Source organism: Psammomys obesus, unplaced genomic scaffold, assembly GCF_907164565.1.
Source record: "Psammomys obesus unplaced genomic scaffold, mPsaObe1.curated_primary_1811, whole genome shotgun sequence".
Classification (NCBI taxonomy): Eukaryota; Metazoa; Chordata; class Mammalia; order Rodentia; family Muridae; genus Psammomys; species Psammomys obesus.
The window spans coordinates 6,322,455-6,347,428 of record NW_026585797.1 but is presented as its reverse complement, the minus strand read 5'-3'; the positions used below and the strand labels follow the sequence as shown (position 1 = coordinate 6,347,428).

At 39.9% G+C, this 24,974-nt stretch overlaps 1 protein-coding gene across 2 annotated transcripts in view; it reads right to left on the bottom strand.

Annotated features, from left to right (window-relative positions):
- Positions 1 to 221: 221 nt before the first annotated feature.
- The window catches only part of Map3k7 (mitogen-activated protein kinase kinase kinase 7), a 59,171-nt gene continuing 34,418 nt past the window's right edge, over positions 222 to 24,974 (bottom strand). For both annotated transcript variants that reach the window (XM_055599245.1, XM_055599246.1), the window contains 5 exons: positions 20,229 to 20,293; positions 13,059 to 13,164; positions 6,434 to 6,495; positions 5,181 to 5,296; positions 222 to 2,776 (listed from right to left, as the gene is read on the bottom strand). In XM_055599245.1, coding sequence (XP_055455220.1) covers positions 2,596 to 2,776; positions 5,181 to 5,296; positions 6,434 to 6,495; positions 13,059 to 13,164; positions 20,229 to 20,293 — 530 coding nt within the window. In that variant the 3' untranslated portion in view covers positions 222 to 2,595. The remainder of the gene's footprint in view (positions 2,777 to 5,180; positions 5,297 to 6,433; positions 6,496 to 13,058; positions 13,165 to 20,228; positions 20,294 to 24,974) is intronic.

Genomic DNA, 24,974 nt, shown 5'->3' with positions numbered 1-24,974 from the left:
CACACACACACACACACACACACACACACACACACACACACACACACGAAGAAACAAGTCTACCTGTCTTCTCTAGCTGCAGCAGGAAGTGAATTAAGAGCATGACAGAAATCCGAAAGAAAAAGACATTTGCTTCTTTAAAAAATACTTCGCCAAGAAACAGTCGAGCATTTGTGAAGAACTTCAAGCAGATCTTTTCAGTATACCATGTGACTGTAAGGTAACATTCTTAACCGACTTTATTCAACCCAGAACAGTTTTATTGTTGAGGAGGATTTCTGTCCACATTATACAACTTTGCTTCCTTCCTGGAAGGGAGAACAAAATGCTGCTAGTGTCTATGCAGGGACTGACTGATTCTTAGACATCATTTTAGTAAACCTGTCTGTCTGTTTGCCACTTCCACCCAAAAAGTGATGCTTAAACACACTGTAGAACAAGAATTAGTGACACATTTGGCTCCTTGGTACTTTGGATATTTGAAGGTTTTATGGGTAGCGACACGGAGGAAACTGGTATGGTTTTCAAGTATGCATGGTGTCGTTCTCATCTTCTGGGATAGTTGGAACTGTAAGAAACACGAGTGTGGCTGTCCAGGGCCACTACAGTACCAAAAGCCCAAAGGAACTGACCACAAACAAGCAACTGCTTAACAGCCTTCTGACACTGGTATCATCAGTAAATTTAGCACTTTCTTCCATTTGCCTGTCTGAATAACTTTATCAAGTGACTGTATATAATGATGCTGCTGATGAAATTTCCTTTTAGTTGTAGGATGATCTTGCTAAACAAACTTCTGACTAGAAATGAGATTACAACAATGTAATGTGAAATCTAGTGGAAAGCCAAACCTCAGTATTCATATTTCAAGATACTTTTGACAAGCTGCATAACAGAGACATGCCCCTTCTGTGGCGTGCCAGCTGTATGCAGACAGCAGCGTCAGGCAGACACTGGTCTTTGTCTCAGACTACGGCTGCCTTCCGTGTCAGACTTATTTCACTCTTAATGTTGAGCCCAACATTCACTTCACCTATTAGAATTTGGGAATAATAACCTTATTTGTGTGAACGAAGAGCCTTAGCTCCCAGCAGCTTTCTAGTACAAGGTTTTGAGGAAGACACATGTTACTACAAACTGTCCCTTACCTTTACTGTTTTTATACAGTATTTGTATACAGATTCACTGTAAAACTCAGAAAGGAAAAAAATAATGGAAGAAAAGTTAGCTGCTTTAGTATTTTTAAGAACAGTTTTGACAGTTTCTTGTGCTCATCTGAAACAGAGCAGGAACACCATAGACATTTAAGGACCACAACAATCATACTTTCAGTTCCAAAGTGTCCTCTTTCAAACATGAACACTATAAAGGTGAGGCTGATGGCACCCTTATTTAAAAGACATTCTTGTACTATTATTAAAACGTGTTAACATGGACTGAAAAAAAAAAAAGATCTTAGGGAATTAATTTTTTTCAATGGCATTTTATTATTACCTTTAAGTTATTCTGAAGGTTGATAGTAAACTTAATGCTAACAATATAAATATTCTCTTTGTAAGTGTTGAGATTCTCTTAAAAGCATGGGAAGACAACAGGCATTCCAGAGCAGACTTCAGAGGAATAAACCCTCCAAATAGCTATGGAGAGCTGGTTTAATTTTATTTCATCTTCCTTACTCAGGTCTCCTGGTTTGCCTGCTTTATTGTTTAAAACAATCAGACATCTAACTTCAAGCCTTTTTAGCTGGGCCAATTATTTATGTTTCTATTTTTTTTCAATTTTCTTCAAATATATCATAAAATAGTTCAATAATTTTTGCAAGAAGGATCATTTAAGCTAGATCATGTTCTGTTTTTTAAAATTTCATCTGCTACTAATATTAAAAGTCAGAAAAACTTCTGTCTCCACCCAGAACTGAAAATTCTTAGGGTGTAAAAAAAAGAGCATGATATTTAGCATCTCATGAATGATGTTCAGCCTAATGAAAATCACTAACCTCGCTTTCACCAATCACAGCTGCCACCACTTACCTTTACTATTAACAGATGAAACTATGTTTAGTATTGATCCAGGATGTGTTGGCACAAAACCCTGTCTTTGAACTCAGTCTAAACGTTCTGTCCTTCTATAATGTACCACCAGTTATTTATAATACCCTGTCTTTATGTTGGTGCATACCATCTTTTGGGGAAAAAAAAGTAACAGATTTTTGAGATGAACTCTAAGAAGAAAATCCTTGAGGTTCCACCTTTCACTACAGAGAAGAGGACGATGCTTGCACACAGCAGCCGGAGGGATAGCCCCACCTGTCAGCTAGCTCACACCAGGAGCATGCAGATACAGCCAAGTTCATTGCATGTGCTCTGAAGCTGAGAACGCTCCCCTTTCCAAGTCACAGGTGCTATCATCTTATGCAACAAGACAGTGGAGTGTATATCCACCATAAGAAGAAAAATAAGTGACATAACAAATGCAGCAAATACAGGCATTTGGCATTCAGAACACGCCAAAAAGCTAACACTCATAAATTGTCATATCGTTTGTCTTTTTAAAAAAAGGTCTTTGCATATTTTAAAATTTAACGGTCCCAGAGAATCATGAAGTGCCTTGTCGTTTCTGTTGTTGGCTTCTGATGACCTCTAGTTGTTTTTTACATTGCTGGTAGTAAGTAGAAAGGCTTTTGTTTTCATCTAAAAGCTTTTTATGCTCCTGTACCAGACGAGATGTATTTTGCTGGTCCTTTTCATCCTGGTCCAATTCTGCAACTAGTTCTTGCCTAAAAACAAACGACACAATAAACATTATACAGGATGGGAAGCTCCACACCTTTAGCTGATGAAGGAAACTCAGTTAATGAGAACCTTTCCCCTATCAGTCTGTAGCTTAAGTAGAGTACTCCAATATGATCCTAGGCCAGAACAGAAACTACCACCCACTCTTCTACTGTAACTACACAGAACTATAGTCCTTTCAATACATTGTTCAGCAGTCAGTGAAGCAGAGTAATGCTGCAGTTTCAGAAAATGTTATATGACACCCTCCTTTCTTTGCAGGAAGAAAGAAGTGCTAGCTAGCTCCAGGATGGTAACGTGTGCCACAGCTCATGTGGTGCTCTTATTACAGCTACACGCTCCAATCTATACTGTGAAGTCCCAGTCCTGCGTAACTACAGCTCTACTGGCAGGGACACAATACCTGCAAGCCAATCAATCAAGGGACGCTATCCCACTTAAATGTTCTTTTCTATTTTGCAAAGAGCAGTATCTGGAAACATTTTCAGGAGACCCTCATTCATAAGGGCAGGTGAGCTTCAAGTCCCTTTCCTCTGAGGATATTAAGTATTTGCCTCTAAAAAAGTCAGACCACTGGGTATTGATGAATAATAAGGTCTTCTTATTATAAAAAACAACTTCATCATAGTTATTATTTAAAGAAAGTATTCAGGCTGGTGAGATGATCAGGGGATAAAAAGGCACTTGTGACCAAGACTGATGATGAGTTCAATTTCAAGAACTCACAAAGTAGAGGAGAGAGCAGACTCCCACCAGCAGCTGTCCTCTGACTGGCACATACATGCATCCCATATGCACATCCATTTCCCATATAATAAATAAACTAAGTAAAAGATTTAAATGCAAGGACTTTGATCAGACCTCAGAGTTTTCATACTCACCTATATTCAACATTTATATTTTGCTAGCAGAGAACTCTTCTTTCACAAGTATGAAAAGGAAGGTTAAGTAAGGAAGTAAATGCAGGCCTTCTCCCCAAACACAAAGTGCCAGAAGTTCCACAGCTACTTCTACAGCTTCCAGACCATAATATCAACTTCCTATTTATATCTTCAGGGTAACAATCATTTAAATTATTATGCTCCTCTCCCTTTAAACATTACTCTTTTATTATCACATTTATATTATTTATTTATTCTGTATGTATAAATGTCTGTTGACACACGTGCATGCCATGGTGTGTGGTTAGAGGACAAACTGGGAAGCTGGTTCTCTCTTCCCACTAAGTGGGTTCTGTTGCCAGGCTTGGTTGCAAGTGCCTCTACCCACTGGTCACCTCACTGTCCTCTTCTCCCTTCTGAAGCACACGCAGAGATTATTTCTTATAAGCTACTCTGAAAAATAAGCCAGTTTTTTTTTTTTTTAATAATTTCCTTCAACATTTTAGTTATCATTCTTCACAAGTCTAAATTTCACAAGGGCCATGGTTAAGAAAGTGAATATCAACCTCCTAAACAAATCAAACCACCTATCTGAAAACAAGACAGGAGTTTTTAAAAACGGAAGGCAGGCAGCTTCCATGGCTCTCAGAAAAATCACAGGTGGCTATAAAATTACCCCAAACTACTCACAGACATTTGTATATCAGCCCCGTCACAAGTAACTCTGCTCTATTCAACATACACCTGACAGGACTGTGCAGACAAATGCCTCAAAGACCAAACTCAACTAAATGCTAGGAGAACACATTACTTTACCTTTGGTCAAGAACCGATAAGCCTTTATAGCGGTAACTCTAAACAACTTTCTACTTTGACAGCATAAACTTGAGTATGCAACTAGTTTATTTTCCTTAGTACTATGTCGTCAAAAGGGCACGTTCTACATGAAACCAGTTAAAGGATGCTTTAAGTTTAAATATAAATCTACATGGAAATGCCTTTTTAAGAATTTGCATTTACTCATTAACTTCATTATTTTTTGAGCAGGGTCTCACTGTACAGCTCAGGATGGCCTTGAACTCACAGAGATTTGTCTGCCTCCACTTCATGACTGCTGGAATTAAAGGCACGTGTAACACAGCTGCCTGAAGACTTATGTTTAATTATGTGTGTGTGTGTGACTGTGGGTATGTGCACAATGAGTGCAGTACCCTCAGGGACCAGAAGAAGGCGCTGGATACACTGGAGCAGTAGTAATAGCTTGTTGTGAGCCGGCCAGTATAAATGTGGACGCCAACTCGGGCCCTCGGCAAGAGCAACATGTGTGCTCTTAATTTGCCAAGCACCTCTTCAGCCCCTAAAAATATATTTAATGACTAACTGTGGACTTAAGAAAAGTATTTGTTGAAGTCTTTTAAAATAATGTTGCTACCTCAATATATTTAAAATTCAAAATATCAGCATGTTTTTAAAAACTTTTATTTATTTAAAAAAAAAAGGAACTTACTTTCTCTGAAGCAACAACGCGATTTCGGTTTGAACTTTCATATATTCCTGTGCCATCTTACAGTGTTGTTCAAACACTGCCATGGATTCTTTGGAGTTTGGGCACGGTGCTAGAGGCTGGAAGGACGGCAGAAATGGTAAACGTTAACCCTCAGTGCCTATCTAAGGCAGATGACAGCCAAGGCAGATGACAGCTAAGGCAGATGACACCTAAGGCAGAGACTGTGACTGACATTTTTTATAGCACTGAAGTGTTGCAAGCAAAAGTTAACGGTGCTGAGGAGCCACCAGGTTCCAGTGGACAGTGCCAAACCCTTGGCCATACAGGTGAGCCTGGTTAGACTCAGTGAACAAAATGGAGCAAAACATATGGATGCCAGAAAGGGACCTGCAGGTGAAGGGGGTGACAAGATGAAGAGGCAGAGGTGAGTGGGTCAGGGTCACTGGAATGCACTTCATCTATTCACCAACTCCCCAAACAGTGACTGGAAGTTGTTTTCAAGTGCTATGCTGTGTGCTAGTGAGCTCGCTGCTCCTTCGTCAGCCAGTCAGAATGGCTGTGACTAGAGCAGGTGACCTCTGCAATGGCATTTCCTGCTGCAGTTGAAACATACAAGAACCTTCTTTCAAGGGCCAGGGCTGTGCTGCCCAGGTAATTTTCTGTCCTATGTCTGCCTTTCATGTAATTGAGATTAAAGGCACATGACTGGCTTCCAAGATGCTTATAATTCTTATACTCATAAAGAAGCACTGAAATGTGTTACTTAGGCTCTTAGTCATTATGAACCTAAGGATGCATCACAAATGTTTTAAATAAAAATGACTTTTATATCTAAATACGCTAAAAAGTTAAGGAGTGAAAATGTTATACTTGGCAGACTTACAACAGAGTTATGGAACTACTTTAAGATGACTATTAGATAAAAACATAAAATTATGTCAATCCTAAACCTAATTAAAAAAAAAAAAAGGAAGAGAACAAAAAGACCAACTGATTTTGAGATAGGCCCTCTTGTGGTTCATGGTGACCTCAAACTCATTTTATAGTTGAAGCCTTTGAACCCTTGACCCTCTTGCTTCTGCTTCCCAAGTTCTGGGCCTAGAGATGTGAGAACCATGCCTAGCAAAGCCATTTATTTTACTTCAATTTTAAAGCTGAAGGGAGGCAACTAAAAGCATCAGTACATGGACAGGACATCCCGAGAAGGCCATCAACTCCCTCAGGAGGCAAAGCAAACGAGAGTGCTCCTTTACCTGCAGCTGGTGATCCAGTGTAAGATACGCCATTGGGATGGAGTTATCCGAACCATTGGTATCTGGAGACCAAGCATGTGTTGTATTTATTAACTCACGACTGTAACGTTTCATTTGTTATAATGACACACAAACAGGAAAAAGATGAGATATCACTCCCTATTATTAAATAATTTAGTTATTGGTAAGGAACAGGCTCTGGCTCTTAAATTCTAGAGGAAGAAAGGGGTACACGTGATCACAGATGTTAGAATATAAGCATATTCTACAACTTAGTTGCTATAAACTAAATAGGATACTATATATTAAAGATCATGGACCCTTAGCCAGGCGTAGTGGTGCATGCCTGTAATATCAGCACTGAAGGAAACAGTGGCAGGCGGATCTCTGTGTTCGAGGCCAGCCTGGTCTACATAGTGAGTTCCAGGACAACCAAAGCTACACAAAGGAACCTTGTCTTGGGGGAAAAAAAACAAAAACAAAACATGGAGCCTTAATTAATTAAAGTCAGTCCTAACTGATCCTATGTAATTCAAGCCCCCATTCCTTTCCTTGTGTTCTCTTTACCAGGAGGCTGGATTGACTCTGTCAGCATCAGCATACACAAGAAAGAGAAAAGCTAGTGCTCTGGACTCTCCAGAGGTTCTTTTCAGTTGATACAGGTGCTGACATGAACACCCCAGCCTGCCTCCAAGGAGACAATAATGGTGAGAATTTATGATGCATACATACAATAGAGAGACAAAAAAGGCATTTAGAACCCTGGCTTAACACCATGTTCCATTGGTGAGTTCAAGCCAGCAGACAGTCTTATCAAAGCATAGGTCTTATTTGTTTCAAAGGAAGTAAAATTGCCCTGCCACATCAAAGACTGACATGGATTAAAGCATGGTCAGCTTGATGACAGTGAAGGTACTGCATGGGGCCCAGAGAAAGGCTGAGGAACTGTCACAACCCCCGCAAACACCACTTTCCACAGACTCAAATAGGATGAGGATGACCGGCCCCTGACTAAGAAGAATGACCTGCCCTGAAAAAGTTTCCTCAATTAAACACTCCCCCCGCCCTCAGTGCTACCTCTACACCACACCGTCCGGGCATGTGTGGTGTATCATGAAGTCTCTGATAGGTCCTTCAGAATCAAGTAGAATTTGTTGATATTTGAGGAGCACTGTGCTGGCTCAAACAATTAAAGCCTTTCCAAGAGGGAAATTAGAGACATTTCTTGGATATTTTGTTTGTTCTCTAAAGCCAAGAAGTGGCATTTCACTTTCCTATTTGTACCTAAGTTGCAATACTGCTTGTAATACCCAGTCACAAGATAGCATGGCTACTCCATGAAAATATTTTTATACTTACTAATGAAACACGACCTCTTCTCATGAAATATTAAAACTCACACTGTTTTGGTTAAGTAGGGCAAAATTTCTTTTCTGTTTTTTCAAACATAGCAGATGCTAGTATCACCCTTCCCTTACGGGTACATTCCCTTAATAGTGGTTTGAATGAGCATGGACCCCATAGGCTCATATATTTGAATATTTGGTACCCAGTTGGAACTGTCTGGGAAGAATTAGGAGGTGTGGTCTTGTTGAAGGAAGTGTGTCACTGGGGGTGGACTTTGAGGTTTCGAAAGACTTGTGCCAGACTCATGCCATTTCCAGCATCTCTCTCTCTCTCTCTCTCTCTCTCTCTCTCTCTCTCTCTCTCTGCCTCCTCTTTGTGGCTCAAGATATGAGCTCTCAGCTGCTACTCTTGCACTATGGCTGGCTGGCTGCCTGATGTCATGGTCTCTGCCATGATGGTGATGGACTCTAAGCCTCTGAAACTGTATGCCCCCAATAAGATGCCTTGGTCAAGCAAGTATTTCCCATTCCTTATCACAGCAATAGGAAATTCATACTCCTTGTGGATACTTTCTCTCTGGCATGTGTTTGAAGAGTATGAAAAGTTACGGACATAACCAGGCCTAGTTCACTGACTCGTGTTTGGCTCGGACTACAAAGTTAGCAGCTTACTACACCATACGGCAATTTCACTGCTAAATGTATTCTAACTCTAACCACAGTTACAGTGACCGGGTTGTATCTTATGTTTATCTTTGCAGAGCTCTACGCGCAGAACAAAGTGAGTCTGTGTCTCTGTAAGTTCTTCTAAGCTGTGTGTAGATATTGCTGTCTCTAGGCCCTGGGTGAGTATCTCTCTTTACACCCGTAACAGTATAAACTGAAACAGAAGGACATTTGTCTGTTAAGATTATTAAATTGTTACCTTCTTTAGTCTTTCTCTGGAAGCATAAAGACAATTTAAAAGTTAAAAGTCTTAATATTTATGCTGTTTTATCTTACATTTATACTTATGATTATTTCTTGGGTCTGGAAAAAGGAAAAGACTTTACTCATCTGTTCTTCATAACCTGTTCTATCTAGTGATACATCTACAATTATTTCAAGCAAAGACAAAATTCAGTGGGCACTGCAGCCTGGACCCAGGTAAAACATGTAGTGACTGGCAGGCTACAGTTTCTTATGTACTCCCAGCATTAGGATTTCCAGAAGGAAGTGCAATACGGGTTGAGGAGAAGGAGGAACCTGTGTTTACTTGTGTAGAAACAGCAGGCAGACATTTAAAGAGGTCTGATTTCCTCCTCTGAACAATGTGCCACATTGTCAATTCAGATTCAGAGGTCTAGGATGACCTTAGAAAACCCTGCCAGGGCAATGTTAGGAGAATATCCCCTTAGTTTAGGAATAGCAACAAAAGCCAGTATCAGCCCAATGGCAGAGCAAGTCCTCTGTACCACTGGAGAAGCACACCTATGGTAAATGCCACATATGTGCTGAGCAACACTGGAGAAGAATCTTGGAAGTTTTGGCTACGATTAATTTTTAACCTACTCAAAGGAGAGATTTTATCACTTGCTAAATGAAGTTCTAAATTATATGACATAGGGAAAAGCTGTCCATTTAATTTTTAAAATTAAACTATAAACTTGACTAAACCTCAGCAGGTATCTATAAGTATTGGATCACATTTTAGTTTGTGAAGACAGAAACTAAATTCTAATTTTCAGTTTAAATTCTAAATTTCAGTTTAATTGCTACTATTAATAACAACGGATTTTACAGAAGATTTCCAATGACTTCATCTCCCAAGGCTTAGCTGGACACAGTGCTAAGTGTCTGTTAGGGCATCACTTCCCTTCCTTCCTGCCCGTGATGAAACTCTGTCAGTCCCTTCAGACAGGTTCTCCTAACACAACCTGTGACAAGTTGACATGTTCAAGCTGGGCTTTCAAATATCTACGCATGTGAAACCAAGTCTTTCACCAAGTACAAAAGGTTGCCAAATAAGATTTTTTTCCTCTCACTTAGGTACATGTTTGGTGTTTTTAAAAACCGTAGATTGACATTTAGGAAATAACCCAACTGACAAAAGGATCTTAGGAAATTTCAAAGCTTTTTCACAGCAAAAGAAAGAGTTAAGCTAGGTGTAGTGGCCTTTAATCCCATCACTTGTGAGGCAGAGACAGGCAGATATCTGTGAATTCGAAGCCAGCAGAGTTTACGTAGTAAGTTTTAAGGACAGCCAGTAACATACTGTGACATCCTGCCCCTCACAGTAAACCAACCAACCAACCAACCAACCAACCAACCAACCAACCAACCAACCAACGACAAACCAGTTAGGTAGATACAGTCTATAGAGTGGGAGAAAAATCTTTGAAGGCTGTATATCTGACAGAAGATTAATATTTAGAATATACAAAAGAAATCTCCAGGAAGCCAGTCAATCAATCAATCAATCAATCAATCAATCAATCAATCAATCAATCAATCAAATCAGCACCAGGCTAATGAGTATACAGTCCTCAAAAGATGTAATATAAATGCTATTCAACACATGAGAGAATGACCTGGTCAAAACCCAGGGTTGATTAGGTCCTACAGGAAAACCCAATGTTCTCTTGCTGAATTAACACGTTCTAAGCCTGCCTTCTAACTTATGTTTACATAGATTAGTACTGCTCTCAAGCTTGGTCAGAGAAGCTTCTTTTTCAAGTAGTGGTGATTAATGCAGAGACTACTTTTTTATTTGTTTTGTTTTGTTTTCTCGCACAGTTTTTAATTGTATTATCTCTGTTTTTTTTTATCAGTTACATTTTATTAACTCTGTATCCCAGCCGTGTCCCGATCCTTCATTCCCTCCCAGTCCCTCCCTCATCTCCACCGTGCCCCTTGCCAAGTCCACTAATAGGGGGGACCTCCTCCCCATTCATCTGATCCTGTTTTATCAGGTATCTTCAGGACTGGCTGCAAAGCTCTCCTCTGTGGCCTAACAGGACTGCTCCTCCCTTGTGGGGGTGGGGAGGCCAAAGAGCCAGTCATTGAGTTCCTGTTAGAAATAGTCCTTGTTCCCCTCACTATGGGAAACCAATTGGTTACTGAGCTACCACTGGCTACATCTGAGCAGAGGTTCTAGGTTACATTCATACATGGTCCTTGGTTGCATGTCAGTCTCAGAAAAGACCCTGTGCCCAGATATATTTGGTCCTTGTGGAGCTCCTATCCTTTCCTCATCAGACTAACTCCCCTTCTTTCTTATGATTCCCTGTACTCTGCCAAAGGTTTGGTCATGAGTCTTTGCTTTGAAAACACTGCTGGTTAGAGCCTTTCAAATGCGCTCAGTAGACTCCTGTCATATGTTCAATGCACATCCCATCTGTCTTTCTAAACGAGGATTGATCATCTTACCCCATGTCTGCTCTCTTGATTATCTTTTTTAGGTGTATGGATTCCATTATGTTTATCGTATCTTATAGGTCTATATAAGTGAGTATATACTGTGTTTGTCTTTCTCTTTCTGGGATATTTCACTCAGGATGATCTTTTCTAGATCCCACCATTTGCCAATGCAGAGACTTCTAACTGGTACTCTTAGGAATCAGTGACTGTGAGTGGTCAGTCCTAAGTGGGACAGCTAGATCAACAACCCAGGGCATAGGGGCATCACACAACATGAAGAAAAAAAAATCTAAGGACCAGATGATCTGAAGGAGTGCTGCAAAATGCTGTTGAAGGACAGGACGTGGGCATTCCACTCATGAACCCCGAGCAGCTGTGGCTACCTGCACAAAATCAAGCTAATCAACAAGCCAGCACGGAGGCCCCACCCTTAGTGGAGCAACTGATGGCTGCCATACCTGTTTTTCTTGAAGGTGTGTGGCTGCCCATGCCTGGTGGATGATCCAAACCCACGGCTATTTGGGGAACAGTAACTGGATTCCGTGGGCCATAAAAAAAAAAAAAGACATGAAAGTGGAAGGGGGACATGTTGTGGAGTGGGTCCAAGAGGAGTAGGATAACGGTGCTGGCTTGGTATGTTCAAGACACACTTACAGATGCGTGAAATTACCAAAGAATAAAAAAATATTCCTATGAACAAAACATGAAAAATGCTCAATCTCACTAGCTATTGGAAAAAAAGATGCAAACTGGAATTTCACTGCAATCTCATCTCAGCTGCCAGAAGAACAGCCTTTTATCCAATGCTGGTGGAACTGTAAACTTGTCCAGCCCTCACGAAATCAATACCGAAGTTCCTCAAAACACTAAAAGCAGATTTACCACACAACCCAAATGTACACTCCTGGGTATTTACCTAAAGGAGTTAAGCTCAACACATCCCAGCCACACTTACACATCCGTGTTTATTGCAGCACTATTTACATTGGCTGAGTTACAGAACTCACCGGGGTATTCAAAAACAGGGGATAAAGAAAGTGTGGTATATACACACACAATGGAGTTTTCAATATGTCCTTTGTAGGAAAATGGATGCAACTAGAAACAAATTAAACTAATCTTAGAAAAGTATTTTATGTTTTCTCTCCTTTGTGGTTCCTTAATTTTATATAGACACATGGAATCATGTCTAAGATATGAAAGTAGAAGTGAAATTGTCTAGGGAGAACAAAGAGGGCTAACCTTGGAGGCAGGACAGGTGAAAAAGAAAAGACACGGGGTATGGTCATTATGCATTATATTCTTATGTGAAAATGTCCTTATACAATACAGAATCATGTACAAGGAATATGCACAATGGAAACAAAACACAAAAGCTGAAATGGGGCTGGGAAGGAGTCAGGAGTGGATATGATCTAAATACACTGCATTCATGTTTAATTACTAAATAATATAGACTAAAAAGTAGAAACTGAGCTAAAGGTGACAGTGATTATTGTTACTATTCTGGGTACTAGAATTACTGGACAGACTCAACAGGAAGGACCACGATATAAAAATCCCAGAGTGAAGTACAACACATGATGTATCCTAACTGAAAAATCTGGCTGTTTTCAAGTCACATGTTTAGTATTTCAGAGGGGGGAAAACACACACACACACACACACACACACACACACACACACACACACACACACACACACACACGGTAAGGCAGTCAGTGTCTGCTACAACACTCCAAAGGACATTTTGAAAATTATTGCCAAATAGTTGATTCTATAAACACGAAAATCTAAATAACCATATCATGCTTGTCTTTGTAAAGATTGATGCCTCTCATGTCACTCAGTTTTACATTACAAGAAAGTAGACTGGTCACCTGTGGAATCATCAGGGGTCCATGGGTGACTGCGAGCTGGCTTCTCTGAGGTTGGTCCTGAGGTAGTGATCATTCTGACACTAGGACTGGATGACCTACTGCTCACCTGCAGGAAGAAGTGGCAGGAGGAAAAGCGTCACTTTTCTTTTTTTAAAGAATGACAAGACACATTTGCATTGCCAGTAAGAGAAAGATTTCCATTTTTACTAGTAAAGGCCTGGGACTCTTGAAAAGTGATTTCTAAGAATATAATCAATGTTTATCAAGTTCACTATGCATTCATACATAACATCTCTTTAAAACTTGTAAGCCTGGATGAGAGTAGGTAAAGAAATAAAGCCCACAAAGCAAAAGGGACCTAGGGAGCCCTCAGGCTGCCAGTGCCAGAACTACAACCTAGAGTACTGGACTGTCTGCTGTGGTGAAAGGAACTGGTAATAAAGCCACCAATTCTTTGTGGGATGAGAGGGCCTGCTTAACCCCTGTTTAAAGCCAGGGCCCAGGGAACACTCTGATCTCTGGGGAAAAGAAAACTAGCAAAAATAAAAAATCTTGCAACAAGACCAGGTGGCAAGACACCTGCAATCAGTGCTTGGAGGTAGCAGCATGAGCACCATGAAAACCCTTTTGCAGGGATGCTAAATGAAGGGAAGAAGACGTGTCCATTGTACATCCAGAAGTCATCTCCAGAATCAAGGAAGACAGAACTGAGCACAAATACATGGAGAGTATGAGAAATGAGACAAGCCCATCATCTCAGGTTCCACAGGGTCATATTCGATCAAATTCCAGAAAGTAGACAGACAAAAATTAGAAGCAGCCTCCCGAGGGAAATGGCAGCTACAGGTGAAGTCAACACATCTGAAATTAGAAATGCTTTGAAACCTGAAACTTGCAGTGCTCATAATATGCCACAAGTAGAGACACCGTACCTAAATAATACCTCATGAGACAGGACACAGTCAAAACACAAGTACACTGAAACCGTCATTTGAATTATCTGCAGCCTATGCATACTGTACAGGGAAAACAAATGGATGTCAAGGTCAGACCTGGGCCTCATTACTAAGATGTCCCAGCAGACACATGCAAATATTTTAAAAATCTGAAACAAACAAACAAAAAACCCCTCAAAATTGGAAACAAAACTAGTTTCATGCATTTCAGAAGAACTATTCAACGCACATTCATAAAACATGAGTGACAGCCACAAAGGAAGCCAGAAAGAGTGGATGACTAGCTACAGAATGCTGGCAGAGAATACTTGGCACTGGGAGTAAATGAAGACTGTGATCAGAACAGCATCTGCAGACAATAAACTGAACTTACCATTCAGACTTGTTGATAGGGATTTCTAAGCAGATACCTTACTTAACAAGAAAATTTTCCTTGCCAAAAGGGCCAAGATGCAATTAACTTGAAGAAAATTCTGATAGAAAAGGGCACTAGTCTACACACTGAAAACTGTAAATGAAGGAAACAGTAATGAGTTTACAGAACTATCAAACAATATAGACATATATTCTACAAAATAAAACCAAAATAAGCAAGAGCACTGCGTTTGTGCTGGTCAGGAAGAGTAGATGTATTTAGCAGGCTGGGTATAAATGTTAAAATCTCAAAGTTGTTTACTGAAAGATCTAATTTTTACCCCACAAAGACAAATGTGATGAGAAATGTCCCTATTCAACTTCAAAGATAGTAAAAAGACGAAGTCAAAAATAAGATGGAGCAAATTTACTAGTAAAAGTAACAAATACGAAGTACAACATTAAAGCACAAAATGAAACAAAGCAAACCCTCCAACCATGGGAGTGGAGAGATGGCCTCGTGGTTGAAAGTGCTTCCTGTCTTCCAGAGGACTTACTTACTGAGTTTGGTTCAGAGTGGTGAGGAGGATCACAACTTTAGCCCCAGGGAATCTGATGTCCTCTTCTGGCCTTTCTGGGGATCCACATACATGTAGCATGCATACGTACACAGACACACACACACATAAATGAAAAAAAAAAAAATAAAGCCCCAATCAAACTGACAGGATGTGATTCCTAAGAGACAAATCTAAATTACAAAAGTAGAAAAACAGGTTGGGAAGATGACTCTGGTTAAGTCACTGCTCTGCTAGTTAGGTTCCCAGTACCTATACAGGCGGCTCCCAAGTGCCTGTAACTCCAGCTCCAGGAGGGTCAACACTCCTTGCCTCCTCAGGCTCCTGCACTTTCATGCACATCCACATTTTCCATTAAAACAATTAATAAAAACAAAAATGTGAAAAATTAGAAAAAAACAAAACAAACAACAACAAAGTTAAATAGAAAAGATAAAGCAGGTAAAAAGCACTCAAAGTGAGTGTTTATATTATTATTAGACAATATATTTTAGGGCCAAACAGATTAAGAAGAAGCATTAATGTAAGGTGTTCTAAGGCAGGAAAAACCTTGGGGATGAAAGAAGGGAGAGAAGCCCCTCACCCTGAAATTCAGCCAAAGGGAAGCCTCTCACCAGCAGAGAAGCAGGCATTCAAGTATAGTCAGCAAAATAAGGTCCTTCTTCCTTCCCTGCCATAAAGGTTTCCTAGGAATTTCACTTGAAAACCCTCCTTACAGTAAAAGATACCTACCATTCTACTTTACAACCAGTGACTTGGGGTTCATGTTATAAGATTGTAATTTCATCTAAGCAACCTCAACATCTACCCTATGATCTTACTGATCCAAACAAAAAAGGATTCTTAGCAACAGTGAGACCTAACTAAATGGTGTACAGGCTAATGCTAAGACAAGGGTTACTCTCCCTTGAGGTACCACATCCACACTTGAGGATGTTTTACTCTGCGGCATTCTGAGAAGCATGCAGGCTCTTCCTCTGAGAGGGCCTCATTCTCTTAACCCTATGCTTAGCCGAGATTAAAGATTAAATCTCAACAACTTTATTAATTTGCTAGCCTTACAATTTTTTCCAGCATCAAAACTATAAATCCTAATTGGGCCCATGCTGATGTCCATAAAGTTTAGAGGAAGTAATTCTTCAGGATGCTGAGGCTGTCAGCATAGACCTGTGTCTCTATCCGCTCAGTCTCAGCTTCTGCTCTGCCATTTATTAGTACTACAGCTTTAAGTAAGTTCTAGGACACAACAGTCAAATGCAGGCACCTTAAGGGTCTTGACAAAAGAACAATGCTCCCTAAGTGGTGGCTGTAAGCTAAGTGACCAGTGAAGGCAAGATGAGATCATTAAGTTGGAGCACTATAGGATCTGCTCTTCAAATCTTGCTGGTAGAATTCTGATGAGCCTCAACACTCTCCAACTATTACAGTTTCTCAAGTTATTTCCTCCTGAAGCCATTCCCAGTTTACCCTCTTCTCACATGAACTACAGTTCAGAGATGCAGAGCAACAAGTGACACAAAGCCACATGGCAACTTGGGGCAGCAAAAGAATATAAACTCCAGGGGGGAGCTGCCACAGGAGCCATGGACCATAACTGGCCTTTGACTGGAATCTTATCTCTGTTTTTATGACACGGGATGGAAAGTGGTTTTATAGACAAATACAAAGCTTATGCTTTCATGTCTCATCTGGAGGACAGAACATAATTCCACAAAGTCAAGAACTTTCATGCTCGGTGCTATCAGACACATTTGAGAGTCCTTCATACTTTTCAGAACCTTAGTTACTGAAGTCACAGAAGCACAAAACAGAACCAGTGCTCTTTGTGTTACAAACTTTAGATATAAGTGTCAACATGGATCTGGATAGGTACTTCCTCTATGGCAGTCCCAGGTGGTCGCCAAGAGTTACTGGAATGCTTTTGAATCCAAACACATCCAATTCTAGTCTGCGACTTGCACCATTACCGCCTTTTGTTTGGGAGACAGAATATCACTATAAAGCACCCACCAGCCTTGAACTCACAAGGACATGAGGAGCTCTTATCCAATGAACTACCCACCCCCCATTTCTCCTGACAAAGAAAGAACAGAATGTAAGATTTAACTGCTTCCCCAGTGCTAATTTTACTTCATATCTGGATAGCAAGAATTCTATCATGAAGACAAAGAAATATTATCAACAGCTCCGGCAGGCATATACTCACATGTATGGAGGAAGGCCTGTCACACAGACCAGCATCTACTATGTGTCTGTACTCTCACATTCTGTAGGAACCCCATATAGCAGGTGCTACAGTGTCTAGTTGTATAAAGGCTGCTGAAGCTCAGGACAATGAAGGACCATTCTGGGTTCATATCATGTGTCTTATTATGGCATCACTGCGGAATGGTATATGTATACTGGATGGAATCCCAAAAGGAATGTGAGGGCTACTTTATAGTACTTCATCTTACTGAAAAAGGAAGGTTCACCTAAATGTGTAAAAAGTAAATATGTCTGGTGACCTGTCTATATTGACCATTATGGTATTTATTATGGGTTACCCTTGCTCAATGATATAATATAAAGTTACAGATAATGAAGAACCACAACACTAAGCATTCACTAGGAGCATTTCAGTACAAATTTCATGTTTTTTTTTTTTTTTTTTGGTTATTCTGTTTGTTTTTTGATACAGCATTAGTCTCAAATTCATTATGCAGCAGAATGAAGGCTGACCTTGCTCCCTCTACCTCCCAAGCGCTGGATCATCACATCTAGTTCTGCATGTGCTGAGGAAGAAGCACTCTATCAGCTACGCTACCTCCTCCCTCCTGTAATGTAAGACAGAATGATAAAGTTTACAGTGCCACTGAAGCTGACTTGCATTCAAAATCTCTTAACAGGGTACTGAAAACATGAAAGAAGATAGTGACTTAAATTCAGTTTCTCTAATTCTCAGTTGTCCCATCTGTGAAAAAGGTATCCACTGACTACGGTTAAGACACGGGTAGTGTCTATTAAGGGTCTGCCTGGTACCAGTGCCTAGCAAATGGTGGCTACTATCAGTATTGGCTTTCCGACTGTAAGAAAACTCATCAGGTAAGTACGGTCTGCTTAAACAAGTCCTTGGGGGTGGAGGGTGGGGGATGGAGCTGTATCTCACTTGGTAGTCTTTGCCTAGCACAACGTCCTGGGTTTGTCTCCAATACCACATAGAAAGGATGTGGTGGTAGACACCTAGAAGCTAAGCCCTCAGGAGGTTAAAGGCAGGGGGAATCAGGAGGCCAAAGCCATCCTTTGCTACATGGTTTGAGCACAGCCAGTGATATATTAGACCTTGTCTGGAAGTCTAAGGGCAGAAAAAGCACCACCAAGTCTGGCCATTTTTTCGTACTGTCAGTCTTCAGTCAGAGGCTGCCAGCAACACATTAGAAGAAAGCTGGGGTTACTATTGTTGTGATGATGAAGGTTCTCTATGGGGCACCACTGAACATCTCTGGAAGAGTGCTGAAGTTGGACTTTGGTTGACTGATTTGGAGGAGGACAGAGGTTCACTCTCATTTGCCTGCTGCCAAAAGCAGGGGAAATGCTACCTGAGAGGCAGACAGACAGGAGAGAGCTGCACTTGGCTGAAGCCATCCTCATTTGTAGAGAAGGGCAATGTTTTTATGTTTGGGGTGGCAGTGACCCTCATACATTAAAGTGAATTTGCTTTGTCTTGTTTTCCTAGGCTCTGAGCACTATCATCTTTGATATAGCTAGTAAAGGATTGCTTTTTTCTTTCCCAAAGACACGTGGAGGCCAGATATATTATGAGTGCTTGTTAAGCTTCCCAAATTAACTATAAACCATGTACATTGAAGAAAATCTTTTACATATTCACATAGTTCTACATAATTTAGTTTGCTTTGCTATTACTCTCAACAAAAAAGGAGTACAAGAAAATAAAAAGTAATTTTACTGAGATTATTTTTCAAGTCAAAAGCTAAAGTACACACAACTAGTCAGTTCACTTTTTTCTGTAAGCTTCATCAGCAAAGTCTTCCTTTTCATGACAACTGTATTACATGGGCCCAATTTTTTGTCAGGCTCTTTACCAATTTCAATTTTCAGGGGTAGGGGGAGACACACTCAAAACTAAAACCAGAGGCAATCTCCTCTGTGCATCTGCCAGTCACTCCACCAATTCTGGAAAGAAGCACCCTGTCAAGTTATGGAAACTTCGGCTGTGGGCATACTCCCTCCCACAGAGTGAATGCTAGTCCCTGATCCAACCCAGCGCCACCGCACATTTTCCTGCTGAAATGTTTTCATAGTGCACTGGGATTGTTCTGTTACTTTGACCCTAAAGTGGACAGAAGGCACTTTAAGGTTATAATACTTCTTTTATTAGAAACTGCAAAGAATTTCATAAATTCTTATAAAATAAAAAATAAAACTTTCTATGATGAAACATATTTATGTATATTTTCTTAAAGTAAATTATAGATATTTTACATATACACATGAACTATTATGTAAGAATTTTATTACTTATATGAATAACGTACTCACATGAAAACAACAAAATACCTGATACTTAGTCGCCATTTGTTTTAGAAAACATGATAAAAATGTATGTCAAGTGCATTACTTTGAATTAATTAAAAGAAAGAAAACCCTTAATGACTCATCTACTTTTATATACCCAGTTGATTAGAACTTTACAGTAGAGTCAATATGGTTTACATTACAGCATTATCGGACCATCTACAAAGAAGCTATAATAAAGAGACAGAAAAATTTGGAAGAGCATTGAACAAATAAACAATAAAATCTGTAATAACTAGCAGCTTTCTTGAGTTTAGCTATTTGCTTAGTATATATTTTGAAAGGATAATTAAGGAACATATAATGCCAGTGGGTACATCAAACTAAAAGATGCTAACATTCTCTAGGTAGTCCTAGAAGGAGCATCTTTTTAGGGAGGTATTTATTCCTCTCATTAGTAAAAGTTATTCATACTAATTATTCACTTTAGAGGAACAGTAAAGATACCTTATTAAGTCATAAACAGAATACTTTCTTACAGCATATGGGAAACAGGCACACTGCTGAACAACATTCTTTCTCATGCAGTTCAACCTGAACTTGGAACATTAGCACTTTTTCATTTCTCTTATGGACTGAAGTTCAGTAGTAATAAACTTCTCAGCCACATTTTCAGGTCAACTACTTTTGCAGAGGACATTATGGTTCATCCTTGATCACTGCCTATCATAGCTCCCCACAGACAGAATTTGAATGTTAAGTCTTACCTGACCAGGTTCTGGCCCAGTGACAGTCAAGTCTTGGATGGATCTACGCCTTGGTTGCCCATTGCCTTAAAACAAAACAACAATAAAAAGTAAAACTGGCATCTATTCAAATGAGTGAGAAGGGATGTAACTGCTGCAGAGGAAGTACAATTTGCTGCTCCTGGGATCTACGCAACACGTTTACAAGAAAAATGAGTAAATTCACTGTAAAAACAAACCAATCCAAAAACTGAGAAAAAAAGAGACAGAGAGAGAACTGTAACACATTAACACAAAAACTGCTGGCCAACACAGTGTGTCCTAATACAATGACACTCCTACCGCAAGAACAGCAGCTGAACTGTCTTCCACCATCTTCTGCCATGTGCTTAAATAGATGATTGCTTGGGGGCTGGGGCTGATGACGGCATCTATTTCAAGGGCCTTACGTTACAGTTTCACAGCAAGACAGCTAGCAGGTTGTAAGACAAGTCTGGCTTTAGCTGGCAGCAGTGCCTAAGAGGATGCTTAGGTTTAAATTATTGCCCCGAGTCACATTTAATCCCATTAGTCTTTGTCAGAATGCAGTAATTCATCATTATGAGTAACAGTTCAGTTTCTTCTTGGAGACAAACAACATTCATTCTATGTTCAAATATATATAGCTTGTTGAGATGGGCTATGATGAACACCGTGCTCTAGAAACATTTATATTAGCAACAGTTCTTAATGCAATAAAAAAATAATTCCATACACAAGACTTCAGCAGAACAGAATGACCTGAACCACAGCTTTACTCAGGACCTTTACTTGGGAATAGGTTTGTTTATACAGTATCTTTTAACATGAGAGATCAGTTGTTAAAAAGGAAACACTAAAATACTACCAGACAGCTAGCAGCTGGCACAATACTCACAACTCCTTTGACCCTGAGAGTTGTACCGTGTAATTCTGCAACTAGTAGGCAGCACTCAGAATACACACCCTAGCAGTTGTGCTCTGATGAGTAATAAATCATTTACAGTTTTTCACACTTCATGATCTTGGATATAAAAAAATTCTATCTGAACCAATCAGTACCATTTGGCATCTTAATCCATGTGACCTCGTTATTGTTTTACATATAAACGAAATGGACTTTAAAGAGAATTACGAATGTTTAATAAGATAATACATGTAGTGAATATAAAGATCGAATTTATAGTCATGAGAGTATATCTCATAACTTTTCCCATTAAAAATTTTTTGCATATTCTGAATTCAAATTTACTTCAAATTTTAATTTACTCTGAAATAAATTTCCATTCCCAACTTTCCATTACAAAGTAAAACAATAAACTGCCTTTGTTGAATCAGACACTTTCTTGAATACTTTTAAGTATTTCTGTTTCCCCAAAACAAAAAGGATACTATGACTAATGAGCAATTTTAGGCCCATTTCATTCAACACCCTCATTCTAAAATTAGCACTGATGAGACAGACTATGAAAGTGTCTGTAATTCTCTTTTCAAATCAGCAACATTTGTGAATCTGAGGAGCCACCCAGCATATGTGTCTACAAACCATGACATCGCCATCAATTTTACCAAATACGAGCTTAAGTCTTGTGGGGACTGAAATAAAGGGGAAGAAAAATCTTAAGGAAATAGGGTAAAGAAGAGCCGACAGTTAACAATGCCATAAGATGAGAATTTTCATGCTACAGCATGAGTGGAAGCAAGCAGTATTAGGCAATACATTTTAATGAGCACATCCATGTCAGAAACCACCTGGCAAACAGCTCAGACAAAAGCAAAAGAGGTTGCAATCAACAAATACTTGTTGCTCCAATATTAAGTTTAAAAGCCATAATTTAGGAACACGAATGTGAAATAACTCAAGCTCCTAGTATTGCAAATGAAAATTGCTGCATATGTTCTTAAGAAATTTGAATTCCTAATTGTTTTGCGCTGAATACTAATCTAGAAATGTACTCATTTTAGACTTAAAATGTCTTCCTTGTGTGTGTACTCTTGCTACAGCATGGGATTGGAGGTCAGAGGACAACTTGTGAGGCAGTTCTCTCTCCCTCCACCGTGTCAGTCCTGGGGATCAAACTCCCACTGTCAGGTATGGCAGCAAGTCTACTGCCCTGCTCAACCATCATTCTGGCCCTCATTTTTCACTTTTTAAAGTGATTTCATATATGCACACCTGCATTACATGTGCTCTGGGAAACAAAAAGGCCAGAAAATCCCAGGGCAGCATGATAGAAGCAGTAACCAGCAGTCTGCACATGATGGCCTGAATGATACCACTATAAAAAATCCTGGAATTTCTGCAGGGCTTGATGGCGCATGCTTTTAATCCAAGGACTCGGAAGCCAGAGACAGGTGGATCTCTGTGAGTTCATGCCCAGCCTGGTCTACATAGGTAGTTTCAGGATAGCCAGGGCTCTGTAGAGAGACCTTGTCTCAAACAAACAAACAAACAAACAAACAAACAAACAAACAAAAAGCTGAATGTCTGTGAATTGTAAGAGAAGAATGGCAATTTTAAGATCTCATTGCCAGTTCACGCTATGCAGCCCTGCTGGGCCCTAAGGTAGAAAGGGAGGCAAGAACATCGGAAAGCTGCTACCACAGCTTAGTTCTTCAATGTGGGCTGTTCTTGTGACTCCAGTCAAGTTCCTACACAAGTGTTCAGGTCATTTCAGAACAGGTCTCACACAGTCCCCCTTCACTTCTTGTGGTCTAATTCAGTCCACAGCCTTCACTACTAATCCACTAAAGTGTCAAGGCTCGTGTAGGCTCCTCATTTAAAAGCAGATAATTATCCTAGAGACCTTCTTGCCCAAACTAAGTTCTCAATAATAAAAATGGCTTTCATGCATAAAATAGGATTGAAAACATTATATAACATATACTTCAGTATTAAATTATTGCTAATACACCTTAAATATAACTACTAGACCTAAATATAATAGATTTAAGGTTTGTTTGAACTTCAAGAATGATACTATAAACAGTATGATACTATAAATAGTAAGGGTCTTTAGAGAATTGTGCAAAATATTTTCTATTAGGTTAGTTAAGAATGGCTTAAAATATTATTATGTAAACAAAATACCTAAGATAGAGTATCATTTTTGGTGAAGAGGTTCTATCCTTCTTCACCAAAGGCCATATTATCACAGACTTAGAAACCACAAAGTTATAGTAAAGCAATATTGTTCATGACCTCAAATGGCAATATTTTAAGGTACTATATATCTAGAGTAGATTAGAGGATGTTCAGGTGTCTTGAAATAGAATCCATTATAATTAAAACAAATATTCTATAATATTTTCCATTTCAGTTTTCTCAATATGTTTATATTATGTCTGCAGTATCAGTATTTATAAGGTGACTTTGCAAGTCACATTTTGAGTATTTGTTTCATTTTATAGTACCAATTAAACTGGTATAAACTATGAATAACACTTGTATATTAGTGTGAGAGAAAAATACAGAAAGTTGTTTCAGTCACACAATTTGTTTATAGGTGTGTGTGTCTAACTGTAATTTATCCCAGTGGACTTTGAAAGAAGTTATAATTGTACCTGGTGCCTCTGAGTGCTCCAGTCACTCACAGAATGACTGTAGGGCACAAGTGCTCTTCTCTCTATTGATTTTAGAATTACAAACAAGGAACCATAAAATAGCACAAATAATCCTGAGCAAAAAGAACAATGTTGGAGGGATTACCATCCCAGACCTCATGATACACTGCAGAGCCATTATAATAAAAAATATGGGAAGGAGATACTGAGACTCATAGCCAAGCTTTGGGCAGAGTGCCAGGATCCCCCCCCCCCTTTTTTTTTGAGACAAGGCCTCTCTATGTAGTCCTGGCTGTCCTAGACTCACTTTGTGGACCAGGCTGGCCTTGAACTCCTCTGCCTCTGGAGGGCTAGGGTTAAAGGTGTGCCAACAGCACATTTGTACTCCTAATTTTTTCAAGATTATTTATACCGTACTCTTCCTGCATGAGTGCCTACACACCAGAAAAAGGCACCAGATCTCACTATACATGGTTATGATCCACCATGTGCTTGCTGGGAATTGAACTTAGGACCTTTGGAAGAACAGCCAGTGCTCTTAACCTCTGAGCCATGTCTCCAGCCCCCAGAATCCTTATGGAAGAAGAGGGAGATAGAAAGACCTGAACGGGACAGGAACTCCACAAGGAGAACAACAATCAAAATACCTGAGCCCAGGGGTCCTGTAGAGACTGATACTCCAACCAAGGACCATGCATGGAGAGGAGGCTACTCGGTTTTCAAGTGGGCTCCCTAGTAAGGGGTACAGGAGATGTCTCTGACATGAACTCAGTGACAGACTATCTGATCACCTGCCCCTGCGGGGATGTGTGTGTTTGTGTGTGTGCAGCCTTTCCAGGACACAGAGGAGGAAGATGCAGCCAGTCCTGATGAGACCTGACAGGCTAGGGTCAGATGGAAGGGGAGGAGTTCCTCCCCTATCAGGGAACTAGGGAAGGGACATAGGGGGAGAAGAGGGTCTGTAGATACTAATGTGCCTGGGTGGATGGGAACCAAAAGAACTAGCAGAATCTGAAAGCTTTTCCATCTTTCTGCCAATACATTGTCATGCAGTCCTTAAACAAAGGCAAGATGCCTAGGACCAAGGCACCCAAGATTCAACATCGTATTTCTCTATTTGTCCTGCAACACAAACGCTGACACAGTGCTCTGAAGAAACAGTGCAGTAAGAAAAACCAGGAAGAG